Source organism: Entelurus aequoreus, linkage group LG11, assembly GCF_033978785.1.
Source record: "Entelurus aequoreus isolate RoL-2023_Sb linkage group LG11, RoL_Eaeq_v1.1, whole genome shotgun sequence".
Taxonomy (NCBI): Eukaryota; Metazoa; Chordata; class Actinopteri; order Syngnathiformes; family Syngnathidae; genus Entelurus; species Entelurus aequoreus.
In genome coordinates, this window is record NC_084741.1 from 56906575 (window position 1) to 56927901 (window position 21327).

General features: G+C 38.3%; 1 protein-coding gene across 1 annotated transcript in view; it reads right to left on the reverse strand.

The window, feature by feature from the left end:
- Positions 1-5846: 5846 nt before the first annotated feature.
- rspo2 (R-spondin 2) overlaps positions 5847-21327 on the reverse strand; it is a 121686-nt gene continuing 106205 nt past the window's right edge. The window contains exon 6 of the mRNA XM_062063587.1: positions 5847-7440. Within this exon, the coding sequence (XP_061919571.1) occupies positions 7325-7440 (116 nt within the window). The 3' untranslated portion in view covers positions 5847-7324. The remainder of the gene's footprint in view (positions 7441-21327) is intronic.

Sequence of the window (21327 nt, forward strand, 5' to 3'; positions counted from 1 at the left end):
AGTTCACTTTTCTTATGTTTGACAGATATTTTGGGGCAACAAGGGTGCCAAATAACGATGTGTTCGAAGCAGAAGACATAAAAGTTTCATGTACCTCTTGTTTGGCCCCGGTATAAACCGTTTGCTTGCCTAACAGAATTGCTATTGTGACATCCAGTGGACACATTTAGAACAGCAGTTTCTTTCGTTTAAAAAAAAAAAAAAAGCAGCTAATTTTTATACTTGGCAAACTCCCCACGCGGGCCTAAAAAAACCTTTTCGCAGGCCTGAACCGGCCCGCTGGCCGTACGTTTGACATCCCTGATTTAAGACTATCTTCCTCATCTGCAATGGCGTAGCTTTGTTTGTGTGATGCACTTCTTGGAATAATCTAATAATTAGGGAGTGCAATGCTGAGGAATTTTCCTATTTTACCAACAGTTGAGCTCAGTATATTTTTATTGCCTCATTTAAGTTTTTAGCTGCCTCAAGTCTCCATTTTTTTGGGCTTGCCAGATATGTAATTGTACATTTTCCACACACAACATTTCTTACTGTGAAGTGTGAAGTGCTGAAGTGTAAGGAGCTGGTTAAAAACTATTTCCATTTTTTTAAAAGGGGAACTGCACTTTAAAAAAAAAATGTTGCTTATCGTTCACAGTCATTTTGAGGGACAAGAAGACCATCCATCCATTCATCTTCTTCCGCTTATCCGAGGTCGGGTCGCGGGGGCAGCAGCCTAAGCAGGGAAGCCCAGACTTTTCTCTCCCCAGCCACTTCGTCCAGCTCTTCCCGGGGGATCCCGAGGCGTTTCCAGGCCAGCCGGGAGACATAGTCTTCCCAACGTGTCCTGGGTCTTCCCCGGGGCCTCCTACCGGTTGGACGTACCCTAAACACCTCCCTAGGGAGACGTTCGGGTGACATCCTGACCAGATGCCCGAACCACCTCATCTGGCTTCTCTCGACGTGGAGGAGCAGCGGCTTTACTTTGAGCTCCCCCCGAATGGCAGAGACATATCTCACATATCACCCTATCTCTAAGGGAGAGCCCCGCCACCCGGTGGAGGAAATTAATTTAGGCCGCTTGTACCCGTGATCTTGTCCTTTCGGTCATGACCCAAAGCTCATGACCATAGGTGAGGATGGGAACGTAGATCGACCGGTAAATTGAGAGCTTTGCCTTCCGGCTCAGATGCTTCTTCACCACAACGGATCGATACAGCGTCCGCATTACTGAAGACGCGGCGGATGGTGGTCTAGAATCGCTTCGAAGCCGTCCGGAAGTCGTTTTCCATGGCTTCCCCGAACTCCTCCCATGTCTGACTTTTTGCCTCAAGACAAGACAAGAAGACAAAAGCTTTTTTATATATTTTTTTATTTTTGGATTTCGAACAATTGGCCCTAGTGTGTGAATGTGAGTGTGAATGTTGTCTGTCTATCTGTGTTGGCCCTGTGATGAGGTGGCGACTTGTCTGCCCGAATGCAGCTGAGATAGGCTCCAGCCCCCCCACGACCCCGAAAGGGACAAGCGGTAGAAAATGGATGGATGGATTGATGGATTATTAACATATAAAAATCGGCTTGCTCTTGGTGGCTAGCAATTCAGCTAATGGGAGCAATCAATTCTACCTCTACATCATTTTAAAAATGCATTTAACAATACTTCATTTACGTTCCGTAACCTGTATGTTGACCAAACTGTCCCGACATTGTTATTGTAAGAACGAACACTGAGGAACTCTATTTCTATCGTAGTAACACATTGGCATGCTTCGGTATTAGCCGTAAAAGCTAACTACGGCAAGAGATAAGCTAGCTTTTGTGTCCGCAGGAAACATGATGTCTGAAGGAGTGCTCCCCTCAACGCCCTGACTGCGCCTAGAAATTCTGTCCATAAAAGTTATGAACAGAATTGCTGACAAAAAGCAGCCCTGGCGGAGTCTAACTCTCACTGGAAACGGGCCCGACTTACTGCCGGCAATGCAGATCAAGCTCTGACTGCGAGCGGAACGCCACAATCAGGCAGTCAGGTACCCCATACTCTCTGGGCACTCCCCACAGGATTTCCGGAGGGACACGGTTGAAGGCCTTCTCCAAGTCCACAAAGCACACGTAGGCGAGTTGGGCAGACTCCCATGCATCCTCGAAGACCCTGAGTACAGAGTACAGAGCTGGTCCACAGTTCCACGGCAAGACTAAAACCATACTGCTCCTCCTGAATCCGCAGTTTGACTATCCAGCATAGCCTCCGCTCTAGTACACCTCAATAAACCTTACCAGGAAAGCTGATGAGTGAGATCCCACATTCTTAAAGAGAGGAACCACCACCCCTGTGATAATGGTACTGAAATAAACGTTTTTTTATTCTCCATGGTGGTGAGGATTAGTGTCTCTGTAGATCAGGGGTGTCAAAGTCAAATGGACGGAGGGCCAAATAAAAAATTTAGCTACAAGCCGAGGGCCGGACTGTTCGAATCTTCATTGAAAAATTTTTAAATGACGCATATAGTCTAGTGAACCTAATTGAACCTACTGAAAACCTAACAAATATATTCCAATATGATCAGATAAATAAAGCAATATTTTCTTATGGCTCTGTCAGTAATCTTTAATTTTCAACAGACACAAAAGACAAATTTCCTTTATATAAAAATCCCCATAACATGAACATTAAATGAAAGAAACCGGTATTCAAGGCACCATCAGTAGCCTATATTTTCTATTTTAGCAAAAGTGGGCTAAATTTACTTCAAAGAAAAAAACAATAATAGCAATTTTCTATCATCCACTCAACTGAAATATTTTTAAAATATAATTAAATTGAAATACAATAAAATAAAGTGCAAAAATCTATAAATCAAAAACAACACTTTGTTTAAGGAGAAGTAACATGCAGTGAAAACAAATATTAAACTTTAACTTTTAAACTTGAATTGAGTAAAAACTCTAAATATGTGATTGCACAGTAATGTTCACATTAAACCCCCCTCCTCCCTCCGTGGGAGGGAGGCGAGTTGGGTGCCCGAAACCCCCCGCTGGTTTCGGCCCGCCCCTTGGCGCGCGTGGCACGGCGGGCTCCGCGACCCGAAGGCTGGCCCTCGTGGCTTGACGGCGGGCGCGTCCCGACGGGCCGCGCGTAGGGGTCAAACGCAGAAGTCTCAGGGCCTCGTGGTGAGGGGGTGGCCTGCGGGTTTCGGCCCGCTTGACCCCCCCGCTCCGCTTGGCGCGCGCGGCACATGACGGGTTCCGCCACCGACGCTCGGGCTGCAGCCCGACGGTGGTGCGGGCCCGGCGGTGACGCGCGGTTTGGGGAAACAAAGCAGAAGTCTCAGGGCCTCGGGGCCGGGTTTCGGCCCGCCCCCTTGGCGCGCGTGGCACGGCGGGCTCCGCGACTGACGGCCGGGCTGCAGCCCTTCGGCCGGCAGGCGCGTCCCGGCGGGCCGCTCGCCCCCTTTCGGAACCTTGGACCGGCATCCGCTTGGTGCGTGTAAAAGATCTGCGGTCTAAAAAAAAAAAAAAAAAAAAAAAAAAAAAAAAAAAAAAGATCTGCGGTCTGCGGGCCGGTTCTAATAATAAATCAAGATCATCCCAAGGGCCGTAAAAAACCTTCTCGCGGGCCGGATATGGCCCGCGGGCCTTGACTCTGACATATGTGCTGTAGATAGATGACACGTTCATTGCAGTTTGCAAACACATTTGAGCCGGTGTTCTGGCAAAACATGCACCATCCTGAAATGCATGCAAATCCTGCAAGGAATATGGGAATGTAATTGAGTATCCACTTTTAAGGAATCCTTCACGTTAGTACCATCTTTAGCCATGCACACACTGGCACACAGCTGATCGCCAAACAGTTAAACAAGGCTAGTATTGGCCCCGATCCAATCCCATGATTGGGATGGGGACATCTCTGTTTAAAATATTTAATTCAACTACAACTGAGAATGTCATGATATTCAAGCAGGCTTTGATGACTAATTTCAGGGAGGCAATGTAACATTTAAATAAAATGACTAAGCAAAACATTTCGTTCTCTGGATGCGTGTCAACTTTCCACCAAGCAGAACACATTTAGAAGAGAAAGAATATTAGATTGTCCAAAGAAGGTTTTATTTGCAGGTGTTTTTAGTGATAATATTTGAAGTCAGCAGAGTGTTTGGGGTGGAGTGAATGCACTTTGCTTGTATGTTGAAGCATCTTTCAGCAGGTCCTAGGATAACCAATGAAGGTCTTTTCAATCATGCTCCACAGATCAGCCACCCAAGATGATACCATTCATTAACCACAGTCCGACAGCTGTATTTTTATTTGAAAACTTAAACATTCTGTTGTGAACTGATTGTTCAGGTCAATTCTCTCACTTCTTCTTCTGTTAATCAGTCTTGAGGTTCTTTTCCATTTTCCCAAATTTTGGAATTTGAACCTTTCTCAGACAAACTATACTTCCGAGAAACATCAATAACGTCCATCACATCTTGATGTTTTGTTTTTGTTTTCTTATTTGAAATCCACCACGGAGGTCTACCAGGTACTTTGAACTACAGCATTTTACAATGGACTTTATAGATTCACTCTCAATTGTATTCTATTACTCTCCTGTGTATTTCTTCTTTGGGAACATTTACAAAAAGAGGAAGACTGTTACTCTAGATGGCATAGAACAAATCATGCAATTGTCTTTAATAAAGTGTCTGGCATTGTTCTCTAATAAGTCAGTACAATGTTCCCTCGTCTACCGCGAGCGTTACATGGTAGGTGAATTTTTTGCCAAGTATGGACACTATTTATTTTACGATTTATAATGACTCATGCACACATTTGAAGTCTTTATAACCCCTTCACACACTTTCTACACTCTTATGAAATTAACTACCATATGACATTTTATGTTGGTGCTCACAGATGATGATGCTAAACAACTAGCTACATGATAATGAGCGAAACGTTTGGCTTCTTCACTAAAAATGTTTGTCTTAGTTATCGTCAACAACCTTGACTAAAACAAGTCTTGTTGTAAATTTAGTTGTTGAGATGCTCTGCAATAACCTTGACAAAAGTGCTTTCAAGACAACTTCAAAGATGCGTGAGCCTTTATATTTTTATGTTTTAGTTGACTAAATTTACTGTAATTTTAGTCTACTAAAACTCAGTCAATTTAGTTGGCTAAAAAATAACTGAAACACATTTTTGTAAAAAAAAAAAAGGTAAAAACTGACAAAAAAACATTTTTAGTCTACAAATTTAACACTAGCAAACATGAGGCTCGTTGTGGCTGAGCCAATGACCTGCCAGGAAAACCCAGTGTGCTGTGATTTGTCTGCCATCCGCCATCATGTATGATGTCACGAGACCAAAGGGAGCTTCGTTACTACATGCGCTAGACGGCCAGTAATATCAAATACATGTTAGAATAAATGTATACAAATATGAATATTCAATTTTTAAATGTTCAATGCACTGAGACCGTAGTCATTGAACCACAGATTGGCGAGGGAACACTGTTGTCACAGCGTGGCTTTATGCTAAAGAAGCCACAGTTTGAATGTCAAACATGTTCATGTCACTTCTTCATAAAAGGATGTCCACTTGTGTTACAGTAGAAAAAGGATTCATATGGCCCCATTTGTCGCCGTTTACCTGACACAAGAAACGTGACGAATTGGGGGGGTGCACTATCCACTTTATCTGCCAGAAGGCAGATATACATAAATGTGTTTTGTGGCAATTCTAACTTTTACCACAATATCAGTTGTCATGTAGAGTGGCGCTGTCCATTATTTTCAGCAGCCATATGAATCCCTTGCCTACTGTAAAAACCCATCACAACACGGTGATGCTATTAAAACCTAGCTGTCGGCGTTCAATTATTTGGCTGGAAAATTGATTTCCTAAATATCTTTAAAACCACATAACAGGACGACACTTTGAGAGTTTAGCCACATACTGTATATTAGAGCCATAGACAGTGACACAAAGTATTCATCATACAGTCACATGAAATGTGGTTTAATAAAACACAACGTACACATATGCAGTCCTATGACCATACATTTGCTGGCATCTAATGAATAAACTCAGAATATATCAAAGGAGAGTTGTATACCTCATTGTTGCTTCTTCTTTGACACAGTGAAATCAGTAGATGTGGTCAAACGGATGGAATACAATGCTTGCATCAGAAGAAAAAGGCATTTTGAAGATATGCACAATATGACAAAGAATATTGCAACATATTAGAGTAACAGTATGAGGCAAAAAAAAAAAAAAAAAAGTCATTGAAGAAAAAAAGTAAAAAATAAAATTAATAAATAAATCAAATATAGACTATATAAATGAAATATCTATGTGACGGCTATGTTTATTATTTGTCTTTAATTATTTTAATCTGCAACGTTGCTATTACAGCCTTTCATTTCTGCAACATTTAGAATGAAGTCAGTACTGAACATACAGTAAGAAGCTGTCATAATCCCACAAACTATGTACAACTGTGTCTCTTGCCATGCTGGGAACTAAATGTTGTTTTTTATTCTTATCCACACTATACAGTTCGAGCAATACAGCGGCCAGTTTGTGCTGGGAATAAAATACTTTGCAACTCTGCGTGGTCATTTATTTTAATATTACTCTCAGAAATGTACAGAACATAAAAGGCCACACATGGGAGCGCTCCGTTTCCGTCTGCACGGAAAGGTGAGGGTAGCTTTGACATAAATATAGCAACAAAATAGAGTCTCTTCCAGCCCAAGTTTTGCCTTCTTGGCTGTCAAGCTCACTTTCCTCAGCCCAATCCCGAACCTCTTCCACCTCCATCTTTATTCCCTCCTCTCTAGTTTTCCCTCCTCTGTGTTGACTGAACCGCCTTACCTTCTACAGCTCGCCAACGCTCTCCCTATACGTTTCCTTTTCCGCCTCCGTCTAATTGGCTCACCCACCCTCGCAGTCTTTGCTCGCCGCCTCCCGTCCTCTGTAACCCCGGACAGGTAATGACATTGTTAATGACGGGAAATGAGTTCAGTCATGTCAGCTTTGAAGGTCCGCAAGGCGAGGCGTAGGGTGGGGTTGCAGGGATGGAGTCACACGGCTGGAGGGGGAAGCAGCGGGAGGCAGGGGCATGAAGTATGTGTTTAGTGGGTTGGTGCTGATATTCTATATTAGACACACATTTTGGCGAGTCCGTTCAGGCAGGTGAGGGGAAGGAGGCGGCGGGGGGTTTGGCGGAGGTAAGATAGGCAGGAGAGGTTGTCGGTGTTGGTGATGTTTGTCAGTCGAAGCATGGTCGCAGCTAGCAGCTTGGCGTTGGTTATTTTTTGTTCAATGGTGAGTCCGTCGTTTTTTGAAGCCCTCACTGGCTGGAGCGCGCAGAGGCCAAGTGGTCGCTGTGTTGGTTCTGGGCACGGAACCGCAGCCTCTGCTTATTCTTCTTCTTTGGTTCTTTGGATCGGTGCTTCCCTGAGCCCCCTGGGGGAAAACAAGAGACGGAAATGTATTCATTTATTAACTCATTGTGGTTGTACATAGTTTGTGTAAGTGCTATTTGCGATGGCCTCCAACCAGGATCCACAGATCCCCACCATAAAACCAGCTGCTATTTCCAAAGTGTCAAACTGGTTGAACCTTTCTAGTCAAAAACAGTTTGTATTTTTTTTTCCAAGAGGGCAAAAGCTGACATATATCCTGATTAGTGTTGTCCTGATACCAATATTTTGGTACCAGTACCAATATTATTTCGAAACTTTTCTGTACTTTTCTAAATAAAGGGGACCACAATAAATTGCATTATTGGCTTTATTTTAACAAAGAATCTTACGGTACATACAAGACAACTTGTCTTTTATTAGTAAGTAAGCAAACAAAGGCTCCTAACTTAGCTGCAGAGGTATGCAGTAACATATTGTGTCATTTTCCATTCTATTATTTTGTCAAAATTATAAGGGACAAGCTGTAAAAATGTATTATTAATCTACTTGTTCATTTACTGTTAATATCTGCTCACTTTCTCTTTTAACATGTGCTATCTACACTTCTGTTAAAATGTAATAATCATGTATTCTTCTGTTGTTTGATACTTTACATTAGTTTTGGATGATACCACAAATTTGGGTATCAATCTGATACCAAGTAGTTACAGGATCATACATTGGTCATATTCACAGTCCTCATGTGTCCAGGGACATATTTCCTGAGTTTATAAACATAATATACAAATGTTGTGATGCCAAAAAATATCGACGCAATCATAGTAGTATCGACTAGATACGTTCCTGAACTTGGTATTATTACAGTGGATGTTAGGTGTAGATCCACCAATGGCGTTTGTTTACATGTTGACGCTGGTGAGCTACGGTGTGTAGTGAAGCATGTTTAGCTATTCCTCGTCCTGCAGGGATGATACTTGTAAGAAACATACTTTATTTGTCACCATGAAGGCGAGGATTAGTGATTTAGAAGTAGCTAAAACACTGCCGACTGGGGCTGGACTTTAGCCGCTAGCCAGAAAGGTACTTTTCAGAGGCGGTATAATACCGAAAATGATTGATTAGTATCGCGGTACTATACTAATACCCGGTATACCGTACAACCCTAATACTGATGTGTATTTAAATGGAACAAAGCTTGGAGTTGTACAGGAGTTTAAATGCCTAGGAATGATCATTGAACTTTAAACAAGTTTACAAAAAAACTGAATAGATCAAAATACAACCAGTCGAATTTTAGATATCTCGGAAATAACAACTCTTGACTCTGCAAAATGATATCTAAAGGCAATGATCATGTCACTAATTACTACTGTATAACAACTTGGGCATCAGCTTGCAAGTCCACATTAAAGCCTGTCTAAATTGCATACAAGGGAGCTCTAAAAGTCTTGGACAATAAACCCAACCCAAACCATCATCGTAAAATTTTAAGGAAACTAAATTATGCAGATGCTTCCTTAGTCAACAAAATTCTCAATGGACGAGCTCCACCTCCACTAAAATATTTTATAAGGACAAACCTAAATGGATCGACTAGATCATGATTGAGAGGTGACTGTGTGGTCCCATTCAGAAAAACTTATTTTTGGCAATTCGTTTTTTCATATACAGTATATATCACACTTATGGAACACGATACTTAGTAACGTACAAGACTTACAAACGCTTACTTTTTTCAATATGCATCTGAAACTGTGGTTACTTTAAAGTCAAAACTGTACTCAAAATTAATCTGGATGTGTTGTATTATCACATGTAATATATAATGGTATTTTTTTAATGTGTGGGTTATTTTTTGGGGGTGTGTGTAGGGGGAGTGTTGCTGGTAACAAACCCAGTCTTGTGACCCTGTCTGCTTACATACACTTTTAAGTTAAAGTTAAAGTCACACACACACTAGGTGTGGTGAAATTACCCTCTGCATTTGACCCATCCCCATGTTCCACCCCCTGGGAGGTGAGGGGAGCATTGAGCAGCAGCAGTGGAATAATTTTGGTGATTTAACCCCCAATTCCAACCCTTGATGCTGAGTGCCAAACAGGGAGGTAATGCGTCCCATTTTTACAGTCTTTGGTATGACTCGGCCGGGGTTTGAACTCACGACTTACCGATCTCAGGGCGGACAGTCTAACCACAAGGCCACTGAGCAGGCTTTATGTCTGCAAATGTTGTGAAATATTGCGTACATAATCACAACTATGTACGCTAACCTGTGCAATAATACCTGCACACACACGTCCGTGTGTGCAAAATAAGTGCAATAATTGCACATGTTTTTGGTGTTTTCCCGTGCGTAGTGTTTTAGTTCTGATCTTGCGCTCCTATTTTTGGTGGCTTTTCCTGTTTTGTTGGTATTTTCATGTAGCAATTTCATGTCTTCCTTGAACGCTATTCCCCGCACCTGCTTTGTATTTAGCAATCAACACTATTGAAGTTGTGCGGACGCTATCCTTCTTTGTGGGGACATTGTTGATTGTCATGTCATGTACGGATGTACTTTGTGGACGCCGTCTGCTCCACACGCTGTAAGTCTTTGCTGCCGTCCAGCATTCGGTTTTTGTTTACTTTGCAGCCAGTTCAGTTTTAGTTTCAATTTGCATAACCATCCCTAAGCTTCAATGGCTTTTCTTAGCAGCACTCGCCTTTTCTTTATTTTTGGTTTAAGCTTAAGATACCTTTTTACCTGCACACTGCCTCCCGCTGTCGTCTGCATATTGTGATCACGACAAACATCTACAAATCAACTAGCTACCTGCTGCCACCTACTGATATGGAAGAGTATTACATGGTTACGCTGCCGAGCTCCAGACAGTGCAGACACTCAACAACGGCACATTTGCGGATTATAATTACCGGTTTGCAAAAAATACTTTTAACCCAATTAGGTGAAATTACATAATCTCCCACGGCACACCAGACTGTATTTCACGGCACACTAGTGTGCCGCGGCACAGTGGTTGAAAAACACTGGCCTAGCAAACCACAAGGCTACAATATGGCTGCAAAGGCCACTAACAAGATAACGAGGTGCGTTTGTGTGTGTGAGAACGATTTATGAAAGACCGAGTCAGTGTGAGGTAATTTAAGGTATAATAAAGTGTAATGGGTCGGGGAAAGTAGAGTGAGACCCAAACTGGGTGTTGATGTAGAACACATAGAAACAGGGCTTGCCACGGGTCATTTAGTTAGCGAGGCAAAAGGAAATGGTGGACTAAATAAGTCTTGGGAAGGTTTTCAATGGCTTATTCTGGGTCTCATTATTGCACTTGTTCAAGCCCATTCTCACGAAAAAATAAGTAAGCGTGTGCAAAACGGCATGATCTCTAATTGCCTTTTGAAGAACACACCGAGTGCCCATTCCCGGAGTAAAACTTGCACTTGTTTAGGCCGACACGCAATGAATAATACCGATGCACGCAAAAAAAATCAAACCATCTTACGGCTATTTCCTGCAATTAATCTCAATTGGTTATTTTGCCCGTTTAAGCTGTGGCCGTAAAGCTTCTCACACGCAGCTTTGCCCTGTGAGAAATGTTCACATCCAAATTGTACGCTCTGACAGGGAAGAATGTGAGCGGAAAAACTTTGTACACTTGCTTAACTGATGCCACTTTAGATTTTTAGCATGGCTTACGGCGCAAGAATGTTTGTTGAAGCAAACCTGGACCTGGAAGGCATTTGGCTTCCAGGGGAATTTTCCTAGCCATTTAAAAAAGGCAATTTTCATTGAAAAACATTGTTGCTAGGTTCCTGGTAAACAACACTTTCAGTGAATCGACTCAATTTGAATTACTTTAGACAGCTGTAAAAAAAAAAAAAAAACTGGTGCACCATTAAACTCCTTCTTCAACATGTAACGCTCATTTCCTTGGAAACAAGATTACGTGTCCGGAAACTGTTGGAAAGGTAAATAAATGAAGAATTTACAGCTCTATCGTTGAGATGTTTGCAAACGAGTCGAGTCTTTAAAACGGCTCTTTTCAGTGAACAATGCCAACTGATTCGCAGTTGATAGTCGTTCATTTAAATAAATTGCCTACATTGTGTGCCCAATATATCATATTTTTTGGACCATAGGGCAGTGGTCCCCAACCACAGATTAGTACCGGGCCGCACAAGAAATAATAAAAAAATAATAATAAAAAAAAATTAAAAAAAAATAAAAATTTTTTTTTAAATTAAATCAACATAAAAAACACAATATATAGATCATATATCAATATACATCAATACAGTCTGCAGGGATATAGTCCGTAAACACACATGATTGTATTTCTTTATGGAAAAACCCCACAAAAACAAACACCCCCTCCCCCCCCCACCACTGCCATAGGGCACACTGGATTATAAGGAGCACTGCCGATGAGCAGGTCTATTCTGGTCTATTTTCATACAAAAGGCGCACTGGATTATAAGGTGCATTATAATTCCCCTACATTTAAAACACTTCCTTGTGGTCTACATCAGTGTTTTTCAACCACTGTGCCGCGGCACACTAGTGTGCCGTGAGATACAGTTGGGTGTGCTGTGGGAGATTATGTAATTTCACCTAATTGGGTTAAAAATATTTTTTGCAAACCAGTAATTATAATCCGCAAATGTGCCGTTGTTGAGTGTCTGCACTGTCTAGAGCTCGGCAGCGTAACCATGTAATAGTCTTCCATATCTGTAACTGGCAGCAGGTAGCTAATTGTTTTGTAGATGTTTGTCGTGATCACAATATGCAGACGACAGCGGGAGGCAGTGTGCAGTAAAAAGGTATCTTAAGCTTAAACCAAAAATAAACAAAAGGCGACTGCCGCTAAGAAAATCCATTGAAGTTTAGGGATGGTTATGCAAAATTAAGCTAAAACTGAACTGGCTGCAAAGTAAACAATAACAGAATGCTGGACGACAGCAAAGACTTACAGCGTCTGGAGCAGACGGCGTCCACAAAGTACATCCGAACATGACATGCCAATCAACAACATCCCCACAACTTCAATAGTCTTGATTGCGAAAACAAAGCAGGTGCGGGGAATAGCGTTCAAGGAAGACATGAAACAGCTACAGGAAAATACCAACAAAACAGGAAAAGTCACCAAAAATAGGAGCGTAAGAAAAGAACTAAAACACTACGCACGGGAAAACACCAAAAACTTCAAAACAAGTTTCGGCGTGATGTGACAGGTGGTGACAGTACACCTATTTTGAGACAAGAGCTATATTGATGCATGGTTGGTTATGGTTTCAATTCATATCCAACAATTGCAAGAACGACTTTTTATAGTCAATATTGGCTGCTGAGTTTCGATTTTTATGTTTTCTGCTGGTGGTGTCTGTGTGCCTCGGGATTTTTTCAATGAAAAAAAATGTGCCTTGGCTCAGAAAAGGTTGAAAAACACTGATCTACATAACATTTAATGCTGGTTCTTTGGTTAAAATGTTGCCAGATTATGTTTTACAGACCATCTTCAAGCCGCTTTCTGACAGTCTCTTCAGGATGCGGGTCTTATTTACGTGGCTTTAGTTCGACAGCGTCTTTTCCCTGTCAACTTTGTTGTGCTGGTAGTTTTTAGCACTTCCATAGCGAGTTATATGTCAGAACTGTCTGCTACTTTATATTAGAAATGGCAACAGCGGAGGATGAATGCCCCCCAACAAGAGGATGGAGAAAAAGAAGGAGCTTATTGACTACGGCGAGGACTACAACGTAAATATTCGGAACTTATGCACTTTCGGGACTTAATGCAGATCCCAAAACACATCAGCAGGTACTGACATGTAAGAAAAGTTGGTTTTGCATAATATTGCGAAACAAAATGCCAGATAATATGTCCCCAATAGGTGCCATTTTGGTGTCCTTATACAAACACCATAATAATACCCGTACGTTGAGACTACGGTAGCCGTAATGCGCCAACAATTAATGAAGCGGTGTGGCTTCGTAGCCTAACCAAATTCGTAATATATACATTTTGACAGAATTTTAAGCGGCATGTGTAATGTTCTATATTCTCAATTAGACAAAGTTTTGTTTTGTGTGACGGCCATCTACTGGTCACACTTATTATTACACAACACACCAAATAAAATTGCTTCGAGGTCGGTAAGCACAACCAGAATGAATCCGTACATCAATCACACTTTTAAGAAAAATAAAGGATTTTAAGTGCACCTTTTAGTGCGAAAAATACGGTTGCTTTTGTACAGCCACAATGGGTGACATCTGTTACACCTTCACATATACCAATACGAATGACATCGCCGAGTTTGAGGTGTCCACAGCACGCTCCATTCACGTAAACGCAGATACTGTATATAGACAATTCATGCAGATCAACTTAGGGGAGGAGATAGTAGCTTGCCTGTCAATATTTGCATTTGAAATTAAAGGAAAGTCAAGTAGTTTGTAAAATAGTTTAGGTGTACACACAACAGTAAGCATCCATGTCCTAATCTATTAGTTTTATTTACATTTGTATCCTCCTGGGAACCCTCATCCTCTGCAGTGGACATTCGTTTGTGGTCTTAAATTTTATTTTTTTTAAAAAGACCTGTTTTGCACAACGCAAATGTCCACTGCAGAGGACGCCGGCTCTCTGGAGTAATAGAAACCTGCATATTCCAAGACTTTTGGTCCCATGTTTTACTAAAAAAATATTGTTTTCTCCAGTAATAGGCCATCTTTTCCTACAGGAAACACATTCCATTCATCCTTAGTCAGGTATCATTTAAAACCGCATTATAATAAATCATAGCTTACATTTACTTACATTTAATAAATTATAATTAACTCTTCAGAATAATTTCCACTAAAAATAATCCAACTGTTATTTTAGTTTGAATCATTTTGATCCAAATCTTGTCTTGTAACTGCGGTTAGTGATTGTTTCCCTAATATTAAAAAAAATATATATAAAATACTACTACTAATAATAATGATTATAAAAAAATTACTCTTTGAGAGGAATCACTCAAGATTCGGCTCTCTCCAAAGAGCAGTCAATCTCTACTCCATGTGAAATGTTGTATTTTGTTTAATATTCTTAGCACCTTTTTGAGTTTGGCACAGTAAGCACAGAACATTAAAAAAAAAACTATGTCTCAGCTTTAAAACATTTGTTTTCCAAACTTCATTGTTCTCTCCTTTTCTTACGCTGTTCTTTCCATTCCTACATTACTTATGGGATAGCAGTCTACAACAACATTGATGACAGCTCCATTGCCATGTACAAGCAAAATTGGCATCTTGCACATGGGATATAAAACATTCTGGTAAGTAGAAGAGAACGTTATGGAAGCAATTACAGAGAGATTACAAAAAAAATACATACCATGATGTGATGATCCCTGTCATCACTTCTAAATGATAATGCCACATATCACCAGACTTTTCAAGATACTGTAAGGACTTTGTCAAGATCCACTGCGCACTTAACCTTGCCATTACTTGAACTATTAATACAACCATGAATACAACTATTATCCATGTCGTGCGTTGAGACATTTGGCCTAAACTCTGTGAAGTGACGGATGACACGACAGTACCCCCACAGCAATTTCAAAACCGCATGTCATCACTCAAAATTCTCAGTGTTGGCAGCTAGAGGGCAACCAATCTCCACATAAACCCTTTCTTCCATGGCTTCTGATATAATCAGACATGATTTATCATATGATATCTGTCCAAGAACTCTCATTTAATTCTTTTTTTCCCCTTCCTTAGGACGCAATGCATTCTGTACACTTTCATCATTTTATATTTAAGACTGATGTAATCACTTAAGCTGATTACCGGAGTTCACAGAGGAAACTGTTTAATTTACCTGGAAATAAACGATTAGGCACTTTCAAAACTAAGGACACGTTCATAAATCTCATGGAATGTAAAGACAGTTTTGTCTTGGAAGGCACAGAACCTATTAAAGCATTTACGATATAAAATAATCAAAAGAGAATGGCTCTTATAATGAAATTAAAACCCCCTTGTTGGCAATTCTTTCCGTTCTGGCGACGTTTGCTATCGCCACAGCAGAAACCTATTCCACCAATGTTTAGTTTTCCTTTACAGATACCATCTTTTTCTGCCAGCTTGACATTTACATTTCAGTTTGAAATGAAAGTATGAATCAAACAAATAAACAAAAAATCTCAAGTGCAAATCAAAATGTTTTGTGTAGAAAATCAGAAGCAGAGGTTGTGGTGCGGCCTTTGTTTATTGCTGTCAAATATGACCTTTTGTGGGATACTTTTATGTTCATGTGTGTGTGTGTGTGTGTAACGTGCACATTACGCCTGTGTGCCACTCTTTCTAAACTCCTATATCATAAACTTGAGAAATATGTTTTCTGCTGGCAAACCAACAAGCAGAATTGATCATAGCTTTTTTAACTGCATAACTTCTATACACGCACTGTGTTGGACATTTCTCAAAAAATACTTGGAACAGCTTTCCCGCTTCTTCCCATCATTTTCCTTCTCTTTTTTTTTTTTTTTTTTTCCATTAGAGGCGCTCTGTGAAAATCAAGACACATGCATGAAAAAGATCCAACCTTACCAACTATTACAAGGATCATATTATTACTATGCTGTGTTGATTGATAGATATTTGCAGAACATGTCAAACGGAGGCACTGAAATATAATCAGTCGTACGAATACTCTCTCGACATTAGTATCATTGGAAAATGGATATATATTATTTGGCATATAGAACCATTTCAGAGTGGCTCCTTATTGAGCTGCTGACGTATGTGGTACCATATTGTGTCATTTCTGGTTGTATTATTTTCTCAAAACTATTATTAATCTACTTGCAAATTTACTCTTACCAACTGGTTACTTTCTGTTGAAACAGGGTTCTATCTAAAATGTAATAAACCCTTATTCTTCTAATGGTTACGTATCGATTCACAGTTACCCGGCAATACCACTACCGTTACTGATACTTAACATTTTCAAGAATATTGAATGATTTACACTTTTAATCTACAAAAAAACGTAGTAAAAATATATATTTTTTTTTTCCCTATTCGCTTTTTATACATTCAGTGTTGCGCAAAATAAAGTAAATTGTGCCAAATAACTAAACATAAACAGAAACTGCTATTGGCTCAGATTTAAATCCTTTGGTTTTTGTATCCACAAACTTATTCCCTAAATTGATAACAAAAACTATTTTGTGGTGACAAAACGTAGCCGTGTAAACACTGTTGTATCGGCGATATACTGATATTATACTTGTAATCATTACTGTCGATATTTGTATCGATCCATCCATCCCATTTACATTCAAGAGTTCTAGCTTAGCAGTTAGCATGGTTCATTGTGTCTTCCTACGGTGTCTAATGGAGCATGTTTTGTAGGGATGGGAATCGTTCAACAAGTCAAGGTTTGTTTTGGTTCCGATTCCTGTGGTTCCGATTCGACTCAAGAGTCGATTTTCGATTAAAACCAATTCTCTCAATATATTACTTAATGAAAAAAAAATACATCTATGAATGAAACCTTTTTAAAAGTGGTAACAGGTTACAAAAGGTCCTGGCTTTAACTTTAAAAAAATAAATAAAAATAAACAAATAAATACAGAAATATATATATATATATATACATATATATATATATATATATATATATATATATATATATATATATATATATATATATATATATATATATATATATATATATATATATATATATATATATATATATATATATATATATACTGTACGTTAGGTCAGGAAAAAACACAGAGACTATTTCATCCCTACAAACCTGTTTCGCAGGTTTCCCTGCTCTTCAGGGGATTTTAGAAGAGCAGGGAAACCTGCGAAACAGGCTTGTAGGGATGAAATAGCCTCAGTGTTTTTTCCTGACCTAACGTATACTCTGCTCTACCACGGTATTGAGCACTGTATAACGGATAAACCACAGAAACCTGGACTAATGTATATATATATATATATATATATATATATATATATATATATATATATATATATATATATATATATATATATATATATATATATATATATATATATATATACATATATATATATATACTTATTTAAATAATTAAAAGGTGCACTTAATAATCCATTCATTCATTTTATTAATAATATATAATTATAAATATACATATGTGTTATATTATAGATATATATTTTTCAAAAATATTTGCTTGAATATTTTGAATCAACTTAGAATCGGATCTTAATAGGAATCGTGATTTAGATGTGAATATATTTTTGCAGCACCCCTAATGTTTACATATTTCTCGTCCTCCAGTGATAATAATACTTGTACTGCAGGAAACATATTTTATTTGCCGCCATGGAGGCAAGGATTAGTGACTTTGAAGCAGCTTCGCACGGAGAAGGCACATTAGCTGCTACGGAGGACACCACATCCCATTGAGGGTGCGGTCGTTGGCTTGTCACTGTCAAATCTGAGTGGACACAGAATGTGTCATCAACATGCATTATCAGAATACGGAAGTAGTATTATAACCTTTATCGTCAGCCAAATTTAAGTAATTTTTATATTGTCTATATCGCGCAACCCTACATGTTGCCATGTTGAAATGCTAAAATACTGTTGAATATGTAACAGTGGTTTGAGTAATTGTCTCACTATAGCTCTCCTAAGATTTCCTCAGAAAGTACACAAGTATGCACACTAATCAGCAGAGAGAACAGGCATTGTATTTGAGGGTTTAATTTATTTCATTATGTTATGAATACAACATGGCCTTTAATATTATGGAAACAGAGAGCAAAAATGTGCACCTTTGTTGATTTCCCACAATGACAAATTACGTCTGTATGTCAAAGTCCTTTCCAGTTCCTACAAGTTCCAGTATGGTGACATGTGGCTATATAACCGTGTCCACGACCTGCGCAAAAATGGCAAAGCATTGTTTGTAAGAGCACCCTAAACCAGGGGTGTCAAACTAATTTTAGATCGGGGGCCCACATGGAGAAAAATCTACTCCCGAGTGGGCCGGACTGGTAAAATTACGGCACTATAACTTAAAAATAAAGACAATTTCAGATTATTTTCTTTGTTTAAAAATAGACCAAGCACATTCTGGAATTGTACAAATCATAATGTTGTTGTTTTTTTTACACTTGCATGTTGCGGATAATAGTATTCTATCTTTATTTGTCGTTAGTCATACTTTCTGAATAAATTATGTGATAATGTTCATCAGTCAATTCATTGGTGTTAATTTTTAATCTATCAAGATAAAACAATTGGTAACACTTTAGTATGGGGAACATATTCTAAGTAACAAAAACTTAATTTAGAGTTATTGGGACACTAGGGGAACATATTCTAAGTAACAAAGACTTAATTTACAGTTATTTGGTTAGGGTTAGGGTTAGAGGGTTTGGGTTAGGGTTGGTTGTATAATAAGGCCATGCAGAATAAGGCATTAATAAGTACTTAATAATGACTAATTAAGAGCCAATATGTTACTAATTTGCATGTTAATAAGCAACTAATTAATGTTGAATATGTTCCCCATACTAAAGTGTTACCAAAAAAAAAGTATCAGAATCAAATTACAGGATGTTATTCATGTAGTTTGATAATTTTCCTCGACTGGTGTACTAACATCATGTTGTTTATTTTGTACATATGTTGCATCATCTACAAAATTGTTATTGCGACATCCAGTGGACAATTTTAGAACAGCTGTTTCTTTCATTCAAAAAGTTCAGGTACATTTTTATACTTAGCAAACTCATCCCGCGGGGCGGATAAAACCTGTTCGCGGGCCTGATCCGGCCCTCGGGCCGTACGTTTGACACACCTGCCATAAACGATTTCATCATCAACCAGCGATGGCAGCGTTGCAAGAATAAAAGGCATCATCTTATCTCCTTTGCTTGCGGTTTGAGAAAAATCGATGGCTGACCTCAAGAAGGCATTAGGACATTCGGTACATGGGATCCTATACCGCTGTAAACTCCCTCCTTCTCCTGTTACTCAATCGGTTTACTTGGCACACTTCTAAAGCCTTCCTAGTACAAAAAGGAAGGTTTTACATCCACAGGAGTGGACTGCATAAAGGTAAAAGTCCGTTTTTTTTTCAGCAGCTCATATCTTCCATAAACTGCAGGGCTATCATTTGTGAGGGAAAAAGAGAACTGCTGGCGCCAGCAAGATTTGATTTCAGTGGTAGGAATTGGATTAGCAGCCATTAAGGGCCTCCTCACACATACATTTGTAATGTTGTGAAGGGAAAAGGAGACGTAGCCAGGCAGCATTCTTTTTACTTACATGCCTGGGTAAAGGTTACATACACTGACACGTCTCCAAACGGTAACTAAGATGCACGGGCGGGATAACGTCAGGTGAGCTGAAGTCCAAAAGTTGGACCAAAAAAAAGTTTAATTCAAATCAAATCTGTACTAAAATTGTAAATAAAAATAATTAAATAAATTACTGGAATAAAAATGAACAAATTAATTTAACTTTTTTTTTTAACAAGGACTTACTGTAATACTCAACACAAATAAGTACAATACATGATTTAAGGGAGGACCCGCTGTAGTTAAAATGTAAATAAAAAATAAAGTAAATTACTGTAGTAAAAATTTAAAAAATGCATTTAAAGAATAATTTTAAGAAGGACACTACTGTAATACTCAACAAAAATACTAAATATACTCAGGGAGGACCCAATGTAGTAAAAATGTAAATTAAAAAAAATAAAGTAAATTACTATAATAAAAATGTACAAATTAATTGAAAAAACAATTTAAAGAAGGACTTACTGTGATACTCAACACAAATAAGTACAATACATGATTTAAGGGAGGACCCACTGTAGTCAAAATGTAAAAAAAAAAAAAAGAAGTAAATTATTGTAATACAAATGTAAAACATGCATTTAAAGAAGCATTTAAAGAAGTACACTACTGTAATACTCAACAAAAATACTAAATATAAATACAATATATACTCTAAGGGAGGACCTAATGTAGTAAAAATGTAAATAAAAAAAAAGTAAATTACTGTAATAACAATTTACAAATTAATTAAAAAAAACAATTAAAAGTAGGACTTACTGTAATACTCAACACAAATGAGTACAATAAATGATTTAAGGGAGGACCCACTGTAGTCAAAATGTAAATAAAAAATAAAGTAAATGACTGTAATAAAAATGTAAAAAATGCATTTTGAAGAAGAATTTCAAGAAGGACAGTACTGTAATACTCAACAAAAATACTGAATATAAATACAATAAATACTCTCAGGGAGGACCCAATGTAGTAAAAATGTAAATTAAAAAAAAAAAAGTAAATTACTGTTATAAAAATTTACAAATTAATTTAAAAAACAATTTAAAGAAGGACTTACTGTAATACTCAACACAAATAAGTACAATAAATGATTTAAGGGAGGACCCACTGTAGTCAAAATGTTAATACAAAATAAAGTAAATTACTGCAATAAAAATGTAAAAAATGCATTTAAAGAAGAATTTCAAGAAGGACACTACTGTAAAACTCAACAAAAATACTAAATATGAATACAATAAATAATCTCAGGGAGGACCCAATGTAGTAAAAATGTAAAAAATAAATAAAAAAATTAATTACTGTAATAAAAATGTACACATTAATTTAAAAACAATTTAAAGAAAGAATTACTGTGATACTCAACACAAATAAGTACAATACATTATTTAAGGGAGGACCCACTGTAGTCAAAATGTAAATACAATAAAAAAAAGTAAATTACTGTAATAAAAATGTAAAACATGCATTTAAAGAAGAATTTAAAGAAGTACACTACTGTAATACTCTACCAAAATACTGAATATAAATACAATAAATAATCTCAGAGAGGACCCAATGTAGTAA